The 12,111-nt window shown below is 33.9% G+C and overlaps 1 protein-coding gene across 1 annotated transcript in view; it reads right to left on the reverse strand.

Moving 5' to 3' along the window:
- Positions 1-12,111, reverse strand: part of Smp_130520.1 (prominin (prom) protein, putative) — a gene marked incomplete at its 5' end in the record, with an annotated part of 49,046 nt that overhangs the window by 18,063 nt on the left and 18,872 nt on the right. The window contains 5 exons of the mRNA XM_018789997.1: positions 1,159-1,332; positions 4,897-4,965; positions 7,578-7,727; positions 9,893-10,262; positions 11,297-11,458. Coding sequence (XP_018646386.1) covers positions 1,159-1,332; positions 4,897-4,965; positions 7,578-7,727; positions 9,893-10,262; positions 11,297-11,458 — 925 coding nt within the window. The remainder of the gene's footprint in view (positions 1-1,158; positions 1,333-4,896; positions 4,966-7,577; positions 7,728-9,892; positions 10,263-11,296; positions 11,459-12,111) is intronic.

Here is a 12,111-nt window from a genome sequence, read left to right on the forward strand (position 1 = left end):
TTCATCAGAAATATGTGAATCATTATAACAAACCACATCTGGTACAATAAATCTGATAACGAGTTGGTTGATTGGAAACTGTTGTCTCACAATGATTTTGGGTTTCACTTAACTTTGGACTGCCATGCGCCGATGGCATGAAGACAAGTCTTAGTCCAATAATGGTTTCAGAGTTTTCCGGGTCAATAATCCCAAGCAGTGCAGAACTGCCTAAAATGATACACAGTAATATTATACTCTTCAATCAAAATCCATGGTCAACAGTTTAGAACAGAGAATTACTTAAGTAGGAGTTTATTTGCACGCCAGAGAAATTGCGGAGGAAGTAGAAATTGATTAACGAGTGAACGAGTTGATATTTGTCCATAATGAAAAAAGGAACAAAATAGTTTCAATTAAAATGAAAAAAATATCTACCTTTAAAGTGTACACATGAAGAAAATGTAATCGTATAAATAGATGGTTAAAAAATGTTAGACACAATTCGGAATAAACTTTCTAGAAAACATCATCCCTCAATTAATTTAGACATTACACTGTCAGTGTAGGTGGATTATCTTTGAATCGATTAAAAGATATGTCATGATAAACTAATTTTCACTTGCATAATAACAATGTTCTAAATTTGCTTACAGTTAATCCTCTCCTTCTTTAATACTGGCTAATTCGCATTGACTGATAATCTATCCCTAACTATTACTGACCCATCGAGAAAACTTACAGAGAGTGTTTAGATTTAGTACACAAACTACCTTTTGTGCTTCTAAATATCGTTGTAATCATAACATAATAATTCCCAATCAAGATAAATACTACCGTGACCACATGGTGTGTTCTATAGCACAGAAAATATTATTTGAATGAGTAATTTCATACCATAGTACCAACTTTCTTGATATTAAAATTGCACACCTCAATCTTTGACTCAGTCGAACAAATAAATCCACGAGACACACTATTCAGTTAGCGTTGTTCGAACAGTAAGTAGAATTGTTGTTCTTCAAGTCAATGTGACTACTAAGTCAAACAAGTATGCTTTTTTTTCTTAATATTTATTGGTACGAATATTTTTGTAAAAATAATAGTTAGATAAAACATGAATAAGTAAATAACTAAAAATTAAAAGGAAAAATGTTTGTGTGCATAAATTACACTTACGGACTGGACAGAAGTAGATAACGTTTGATTGTATTTATTAAGATTGATAACTGCATGATTCATTTGATCCGGTATACTATTGAATCGCATAAACAAGGTGTAAATGTTACCACGAGTGGCATCTAATTTCACAGGTCCATCCACAAGAGCTTGAATATGTGAAGTTAAAGAGTTCTGTATATTTTGAAAGAAAAAAGTAGAGGCTTATTAGCAAGACAATAAAAGATACATAAAATCTAGGCAAAATAAAAACAAAAATCATGGACAAAATATTTACTCACAACTAACTTTCAAAACAGAATGAACGAATTATTTTACCGAAATGAGACAATAAGCAGTGCAATTTATGCTGCCGACCAAAGTTCTGACAGACATTGGTAAAATGTGAAGAAAGTACGTTCGGTTAAGTAGTTTTCCAATAGACCTAAAGACAAAATTTGTCACCGATTGATACCAATTTGAAGATTATTTAGAATTTAACAGTCTTTTAATTAACGCATTCCAGTTTATCACAGCCTCAACAAAATACGCAGACGAAACGACAGTGTATACGAGAGGAATGATAATAGGTTGAACTAAATAGTAGGTTTATGGCACTAAAGTGTGGTGGCATACAAAGAATGAGTACAAGTAAAAATACTTTAACATATTAAAATTGATAACATTGAGCTGTTTAAGAAATACTACACCATTGTTTTAATGAATAACACTTCCTATAGTAGTAAATAAACCAAAAGTAAAATAAAAACTACCTGTCTGTAATTAATTTCACTAGAAATCCAAACTGTAGTATTAATTAGTCAGTTATGATCAACGAACAGTCTAGTACAAACGTGTGTGAGCTCATGTTTTCCTTTAGATTAGTACGACAAAATTGAGAAGATAAATGGCATATAAGGCTAAACAGGGAATACTGTTCGGAAGGTAGGAATGAATTCGAGAATTAAAAGGCACGAAATAATATTGAAAATCAAGATTTGAGGAACGATAATGAACGTAACTGCTTTATTGTAACTGATCCTGAACCATGTTACCCATTATCTACAGCCACTGATCGAGTTTACAATCGGATCTTATCTAGGAAATCTGTGTTTACAAATACGACTTGGCCCAAAAGACGATAACTACACGAACTGATGCTGTTTTTACTTCAGCTGCTCCTAGTTTTCTTAAACCGTCCTAATACTTCAGCCAATATTGAGCAAACGTGGATGTAACACGTGTTTCAACTACCTCAGTCAACAACAATTCACATCATGACCAATACTTTTGTCACTCTTGACCAGTAATCTAGCAGCAACAACCGTGCGAGAGTAATGACTTGAAAAACAACTAAAATAACAGTGGCCTACGTAAGGAACCTACTTTGAATGTTCAATATGTCATGTGTATTCAAAGTCAATAGATAAATCTCCGGGTAAGAGATCAGTTCCTGAGTCGTCATATGAGAACATTATCTCTGAAATAACGTTTATGTACTGTTAACACATCAACAAGAACCTTGTTACATTGATGCAAAATAACTGAGAAAATACAACATTTAAGAACTAATAACAAACGTATGTATGAGATCGACGTTACATATTCTATCATACAGTGGAAGAATTTATATTCAGTCATTTAATATGGAATTCTTCAAAATCCATAAAATCAGGTTATTTCTTAAGATGTAAACTGTTGGATCTGCAATCATGCAGTAATTGAGGCGAATATAAATCAATTATTTGAGAGTTTTATATTTACTGATGTTGTTGTCCTTTTTCCACTCCCTAAAGATAAAGATATTGTAAACCAATAGACCAATTTGTTAGAATGTATAGAAACTTAATTTGTCGTAAACGTCATAAACACTTGTCGATAGCCAATTAAATTACCATGTTCATGCGTGATTCTTATCTACAATTGATATTTACGCGTGTATAAAGCCATTCTGAAGCAAACAACTATCAGTAATTTATTTGTCTTGGTTTCTTGAATCTTCCCATTGATGTTTAAGACTGTGTTATAACTTGTTGGTCGAGTGGATGCCCTGTTAATGTATGACGTGAAAAGATCGCCAATCAGAGAGCAGCAAATTATCGATCGGACGAATGACACACGAAACCCGTACGAGCAGTCTAGAGTACGTATCGATTCTGCTTCTGCCTAGCCCAGCCAGTTAAGTCCAAAACACCAATAACAGCCTCTGTGGTATGAATCCTTGTATTTCAAACATACTGAGTTTATATACCAAACAGACTGACCACATCGTACCAATAAAATAGAAAATAACATTTGTACAAGATCTAGCCAAATGCGGGAGGCAGCAATTAGTAGACTGGGGATAACTCAAGAATGGTAAATCGTAGAATAATAGTTTATAGTTCAAAATAAAACTCATGATAAGGGGAACATGAATACGGATAGTTTAGCTATTTAGCAATTATACGATTAAAAAATATATGCATAATACTGATCCATAAATGGATTCCAACGTTACCATTTACTATTGTTATCGGGACATAACAGACTGAAATCGATCTGTTTATTTTCTTCAAGAGAACGGTACTGGGTTTGATTCCCAGACAGAACATTAACTCTTGCATGCAGGTACATTCGGCTAGTGAACCTCAAACAAGAAGAGACGCACGACCTCGATTCCACTGATAGCCATTATTTATCCCTACTTACAATTATCAGTAATGTTATATTTCGTATCTTCACAGTATTTTATGAAATAACTTTCAGTATAAAAGAATTCATGATCGTAAAAGTTTACAGTAACGTGACTCTGAAAACGACAATAACAAGCGGGTAATCCACCAAATTTAATCACAAGTCTATCTACCATAAGCTTATATCCTGAAAATGCTATCCAAATTTCGAACAATAGATTTAGAGATTAAAATTTCTTCTCTACAATCTCAACTTCAGTGTTTTTCCCGTTATAATATGGGTACATTATGTGCTATTCTCATTTTTCACAAGATTATTGATGATTTCTAAACTTAATTCCATCTTTTTCAAAGCCATTTTGACCCCATTTATGTACACGAAATGCATGTTTAGGTAATCTTCTTGAAAAAATTAGAAGTCAATCAAAATTGGGCTATTCTTTTATAGCTTAAGTTAAGACTAAGGATGCCAAAAGAATCAAAGCTACAAGTGTTTACCTGAATTACCAAGCTATAATACATTCATAGCGTTATATCTTATTGTATAGTTTTTAAGTAACTAGATTATTATAGATCGATATGTATTCCTTTTATCATCAGCTGCCGATTAACCCATTAACCACTGTTGTGTGATTTACTATTGTGATTCTGCTATCAATTTATTATCCAGTATTCCCGATTCACACACTCTTTTTGGATTCATCATATAAAATTTTTAGTTCTTATTTTATGGTGTGACGTGATTGGGTATGTACTTACATAAACTACGTATGACTGAAAGATAATATTCATACAGTGGAGGCCCATTCTTGTTTACTGGACTCAGCGGAAAGCACAAGGTGAGAAACTACTGTGCAGAGGACCAATAGGGATTTAAAGTTGATCCAAGGTTATTAGTGCTGAAACGAATTCCATTGGTGTTTCGTTATATGATATTAGTGAGTGACTATAAGTCATAATACAGCATCACGATACAAAAAGACACTGCAATTAGAATTTTCTACATAATTGAGAATACCTAGTTATTAATACTACATTCACATGGAAAACATAAAAGAATTATATAAATACGAACAAGACTCACCATATTTAAAGCCTTCAATCTAGACACAAATTCATCGAGATTGTCAATAAAAGTTAGTGGAGTATTGACCTATTGTACAAATATAAACATATATTGTGAAGGAAACCATGATTTTGAGTTTTTTTTTGTATTTTTAAATGAAAGGTAGCAGATTAGTAGAACATAAACTAAGTTGACAATGAAAACTGGATTACTTACAAATTAAAAGTTATCAGTATGAGGATTTGTGGAGATTGTAGTATTTTAACAGTTGAATTCGCGAGTCAATCTAAGTTAGACAACCACTGAAAATGTGGAAGAACTGGACGACCATTTTGTTCTAGTAAGGTACTCCTCAACAGTCCAGCGCTTCAAGGTTTTCATTGGTGATCTAGCTTAGATTGACTCGTGAATTCAACTGTTAAAATGAAAAACTGTATTAGGTTTGTTACATTGAACTCAATAATCCATAGGTCAATATCCTATTCAATACATGTGATATTCATGAATAATTTGCTTACCATAATATAAAACAAACACATAAAAATAAAGTGAATCATTCAGTAAACTTCATTACAGGAGGCAATTACAGGATTGCTCTTTACAGATATCTGAAAAAAGTAATCAATCGCTGTCTTTTAGTAATAATATGGTAAAATTATTATGTCAGTCAGTCAGTGTACAACACATTATGTATGTACATTGGTTCAAGTTGTCATACCTCATAATCACAGCTAAATAAAATTGTTAGGGGGAATCCTAGAACAGTTGAGGTAGTAACAGAATCAGTAATAATAGATAAGATCACACATCGAAGGTACGATTCGAGAAAATATAAATTAGCGAAACAAAATAAATTATGAGGAATTCAGGAGCGTAGAATTAGGAAGACAAAAGTGAAATAAACCCACACCATTCCAAACGATTTTTGACCACTGCATTCAAAGTCTCTAGGCACGGTACCTTATCCAGGCATTGCTCACTCTAGGGTCCCAAAATACGTGAACACTGCTTCAAAGACGCCTATAATTGAGCACTAGTAACTTACAAATATCCCCTATTCCTAGTGGCCATGCTTTACGTAGAAAGTAGAACAGAGCATACCGATGCGCAATGAACTTGTTTTTTGGTTGGCAGATGGATATCTCTCCCACGCCACAAGTGACACAAGTTCGCAATAGCCAGTACAGCTTCCTAAAGTTTTAGCGAGATTTTTTAGACACCAGACCATCAGGACTGATGCGGCTCCCATGATAAATCGAGCGGTCGAAACATTCAACTACTTTCCTCCCTACCATTAATTCGGGCTGTGGCGCAAGCGATCGAGAACAGTCAGATAGGATTAGAACGAGTCTCCAGATTTTAACTGAGATCTCTGCTCACATTCTAAACATGCTCGGATACTTGCTTAAGTTGGTCAGAAGACTGAGTTTTAAGATTATAGTGTGATACAAAAGGAAAAAATTAAGCTTGATGGTCTGGTCTAAATCTAACGGGGTAAAACTGATCCACAAAACTTCAGTCGCTTATTTGTTAAACAGCATCTATGTTTATTTTGTTAGTTAAACCACATTGATTAATCTTACCATTGCAATCGTTTACATCAGTTCTTTGAGCATTTGTCTACACTAGAAAGCACTTTTTGAAAAGTTCATTTATAATCTATGTTAGAGCAACAAACACGCACTAATGCAAAAAATATTTTAAAAGGAAAAATCTACGACATCGCTACGAATCACTTCTTATTTTCACTTTCTTGTTTAAAGTATTATTTATTTTATTTGCCGTAGTTGAATAGTTAGTTTCAAACATCAAAGAACTTAAATGAGGTATCAGCCTTTAAATATCAACAATACGACGAGAATTATATCTAGAAAAATGAGTACTGTCAGTTTATAATTGTATGTACATTATCGTAAACAAGTCTGCATGTTCATCAATTACTTAAGCCATCAACACACTAAAAACATAAAATCCATTAAAAATCTCTAACGTTCCCTTTCACCCTTATAAGTTGAAAAGAAACTACATTGCCAACATATTCAGAGGTGGAAATAATGAGCTTCATAAGTGCTCCAGCCAGAAAAAGTACATAAGAGTGAGGAGCATTACATTTACTCGGTAATTTTCGTGTCGAATTGTCTATAAGACATTATTCAAGTTTTACTAATGTATTGTTTTATAGGAGAGTTAGTAGCTTTGTTGGTCGAAGATGACATCTCGAAGATATTCCCTTCGTCATCTTAAGAGATAATAAACAGAACTAAGTGTATGAAATTTCTCGAAAAAGCCTCCTTCTACAATTCCCAAGATGCATCTTTAGACGATTTAGTCAGTACTAAATAGGGAAAACATACATAATTCTCTTATGCGGAAATTTTCATTAACTTAAACTGAATGTCGCAAGTGCATGATTATTTCTGGAATTGTAATTAAAAAAGAAACGATATGTTTAATTAACATGAATAAAACATGAAGAAAAAGTATTTGCTCCATGAAGATTGATATTCACAACGATATTCTCAAGGCTATAAACTTCATGCTGAATAAAAATAAGTGTCAAAATGATATTGATGATAAGATATCTTTCGTTGTAATGAGTGATTCTAACATAATCTACTCTGGAAAAGTATCAGATATCTAATACAACAAAAGGGACAAAAAAAGCATAAAAAAGGCAATATCAAAAGTTTTAAACTAACTTGTTTGATAGCTTCCCTAATATCGACAACGGAAAGAAATTTAAGACGTTCAAAAGCTGCTAAACACGATTGGATAGTACGACGAAAAGGAGACTCTAAGTCAATTTTCTTAAATGACTCGATGAGACCTTGCAAAATTCCGTCAATTGCCTAAAATGTGCGAAAAATTGATATAAAAGAGATTTATAAACATAAACTAACTGAATAACATATGAAACCTAAGAATATTTTAAGGTACGCTGTAAACCTGAAACAAAGATGAAGAATTCCAATGAACCACGTCAGATAAGTCTGACAAGTTAATTTTGAACTTTACATGTTAAATAACTTACAAGTTAACAAATATGCTCACACTGTACTCTGAGCTTAATAGAACAGATATTTTGCGAATAGAATCCAAAATGATTCTGTTACGTATTTTGTTATTTATTTTTGTAACAGACAAAAAAGCGCACCATGAGTAGTGTGAGACATCAAGGTATTTAGAAGGCTGAAATATTTATGTTTATGACAAAATGACTATTTATTGTGGTACATAGATAGAACACGAACAAATAAATAATCGATTTCTCTGGAAGAAACGTCTTTCAAGGACTTATGAGTTGTTTAGATAAATCTCCACTAAGAAACAAGGAATTTTATGCACGTACGGTTAGACACATTAAAAACAATCTCATAATCACTTTTCAACGAATTAACTAAAATGACTGTTGTATAGTGAATGAATAGATTTGATTTTTACTAAACACCTAATCTAACTGCAAATATACGAAGTATCACACATAAAGTGATCAATCCTGTAAACCGTGGGAATCGATTCTATTATTATTTTGCCCTAAATTTATACATACCTTCTGTCACATAGACGGCTAGCGATTGTTTCAGTTAGTCGAGTAACAATCAAATGATCATCGCAGTTATATCAACAAATTACTTGCTACCTGAATTATAGTTGAAGTTATCCATCAGTTATTCACTGTCTAATACTTGTGAGATATCTACCATTTTCAAGCATTTAACCACTCATTTAGTAGGTCATTGCTGCGTATAAGAGAGTAATTTCCACTTCAGACTTCATTTCAAGCATTCGAAGTTCGTTACCAACATCTGTCAGCTATGAACACTTTAGTGTAGAGTATTCCAACATGTGCCCCCAAATGCCCTGCTACGGCCGAGAGTGGGGAGAGTCTGCTCTCCCTCTCCAAATGCTCTCATATGGCCACGCAAATATATAGCCTCTGCCAGGGAAGTCCTACACACTGCCTTTTCGTGGCAGGGGTGTTGTTCACAAAAGTGAGAGGACGAAAAGCGAATGTCCGGCGCTTTAATCGGGTTGGTGGACACGGAAAATCCACCTAGGGGAGTTGGAAAACCCTGATTCCAAAACAATGGTGCACATGGGCTCCAGTATCCTGAGGGAACAAATGGCGTATGAACCAACTGTTGGTCACCGGCTACCATGGGACTGCATCTCCTTACGATGCTCAACTGCCTTGTGGACTAGACCTTTAGGTCAAAGGCTCCGGATGTGGCCCCCTAAGAAAACCACCTGCTTCAGTCTGGGCACCTGGGCAGTATCACAGCCCTCACACAAATCAAATGAGATTTGTGAGGCGCATATATATCTGGTGCTTCTTTGTACCAATATTTATGTGTTTAAATAAATAAATAAATAAATTCCAACATGTTGGATGAAAAACACAAATATAGAGAAAGTTAGAGCTTGGAATGAAATCGCGAATGAAAATCACATCTCTATCTACAGCGATTGTAAACTAAATGAATAAGAAAAAAAGGCTCGAAATTTCCGGATATCACTTATTTGTTGAACAATTAAAAGTGGATGGATAGCCTTAGACTTTGTTCATTAAATAATATTTCAACTGCATGCAAAGTAATAAAGGAAAAACTGAAACTATACTTGAATAATTCATTTCCTATATTACGGAAGCAACTGAATGTTGAAGTTAACTATTAGATAAGACATAGACCTACAGACGTAAATTAACTTTACAGTCGCGAGATGTACAGGAACATTAAACCAATTTTCACATTTTAACTAACTGCTTCGAATAATTGGGTGACTAAGATAGATATTGCTTTGTTGTTTCCATGATTTATAGGCATTTGCAGACCAATTTTTACAATAAATAAACAAATCAGGACTACACGTTCAAAATACAGTATTAATAAAAACTCTGTTCTTTATTCAAAGAAACTAATGAAAGTTGTAGATATGTCACTTAAATAAAAACAAATCACAATTGTAAATGACGTCAAAAGTTGTTTACAAGTCAAAGAAAAAACGCACTTACCTCACTTAGTACAGGAGAAACGAACTCTCCGGTGCTGATTGCTTCTACGAATGGTTCGTTTTCACATCGAGTCAAAATAGCGTCCGACAGATTAAAACGAATAATATCCAACGTTGGTCTGATAGCATCTAGTTCATTTTTGTCAACATGAAATGTCCTAGATTTGGACGAGTCCGAGAGTGACCCCTCAACGGCATAAAAAATTGATTTTAAACTTTCAAAAACGTATTGGTCCATTTTTCGGGGACCATCTGGATAGCGACCAGTCAGATATCGACAGACTTCAGTTTGCAAGGTCCCGCCAAAAAGGAAAGGTACAATGCAAGAGGCCATCAAGATAGTTGAGAAAAGAAACATGAATCCTACACCTCTGGAAACAAAAGTAATGTAGCATTGGGAGTTAATTGCAAGAAGCAATTCAATCACTTCAAAAACAAAGTTTCTATAAGTATCCATGAATAATGAAAAGAAAATATCATGATGAATTATCTATTACTTGGTTTTTCAAACTTACTGAACTTCAGTTTATGTGACTAAAGTTAATAACGTAAGCCTGAGTAAAAGTAGAACTGTGTTTTGAAACTGTAATGCAAACCGAAAAAGTGGAAATATACTCACACCCTGGTTAAAATCCGAGAACAAGATCAAAAATTTACACCCTAAACCTAAGGGTAAATATAAGGCTCTTTAAACCAAACAATTAGTGGTCAAAAGATATTTGACGCCCAGTAGGGCTTCACAAATAAAGATTTAGAACACTTGTGGAATGAAATGTCATGAAAAGGATAATAAGGTTTATATGATCGGATTATATTTGACCATGAGTGAAAAAAAAGAGACAACCACCTACTTCTCCAAAAACCAACATAATTTAAGTTTTGTAATGTCGAAAATTGTAAAGAGAACCTACATACTTGCCTGTAACGAGTTACTCATCTCATATCAACACATTACTTAATTTCTGTGTTGAAGAAAGAGCCAACTCATCATTTTAAAATAGTTTATTCTTTTATCAATAGCACCCAACACAAATGTTATTTAGTATGATATCACAGAGCAAAAAAATCAAACCTGATGATGTTAGGGATTAATTCTATAACAGAGAGGATGGCTTAAAGTTCCAATATCGTTCTATCGTTTATTTATTAAATGACTCTTAGTAATTGTTATATCAGAAGAAGACTAAAGGAATGACAACTAGGAATTATATATATATATATATATATATATATATATATAATTTCTCTTTTACTCATGATTTGAATTGAAGTGATATTTGATAGACAGATAGATGTACTACTTCTTTCGAAAAGCAAATACGATGAGATCATAATATCATATCCTTTTAACTTTGTAAAATTAAAAGTGTACCTGAATATTATAAAGGATAAAAATAAAACTTACGCAAGTAAGAAATTGGCGCCAACACCCCGATTACACAAACCGGCCTCTTCATATGGACGATCACCACAAGTGCCGAAGCATAGTCCAAGATATAATATCAGGAAAATTAAAATGGGAATGCACAGCAGAGCCACGCCACCATATAACACATATTCGACAGCTCTAGAAATTTTCATTGGAGATAAAGTATAACTTAGAAAATTTCCAATAAGAAATACAATAAGAATAAATGCAAATATTAAGTCTGTTTGTTGCCATTTACAGAGCAGATCCAGTCAGTCGGCTACGACATACGATCAGGCATATATACGCACCAGGACAAGTTCCCATATTTTATTAGCACAGCAACATCAACACCGAATTCATAGAAGCAGTCACTTCAATGGTAGTAATATATGTAGATAAAGATAGCATATAAGGATATGATACACGGAGAAAGAATTAATTCGTAGAAGGAGAGGTATAAAGTAAATTTCATCTCAAGGTTTGAGAGAAGACAAGCACTGCACACACCTACGCCATTGTGATCGATTCTCAGCTATGTCACCCAGTCTCCAACCACTGGTTACGATAGTCACGCGCACCCCAGACAAGTAGTCTGCATCTAACAACATGGCTCAGACCATCCGTCTCCAACACTAGTCAGAACTGCGCGCCGTATTAATCAGTAGTTGGGTATGCGTGATACATGGCACAACCATCACCGTCGATGAAGATTTACAACCTCATCAAATGATTTGCCATCATTCACTAATATTTGAGTCTAAGCTCACTATTACTTACCCGGTGATCCCGAAAGATGTGAACAATATTTC

Source organism: Schistosoma mansoni (genome assembly GCF_000237925.1).
Source record: "Schistosoma mansoni, WGS project CABG00000000 data, supercontig 0126, strain Puerto Rico, whole genome shotgun sequence".
NCBI classification, from domain to species: domain Eukaryota; kingdom Metazoa; phylum Platyhelminthes; class Trematoda; order Strigeidida; family Schistosomatidae; genus Schistosoma; species Schistosoma mansoni.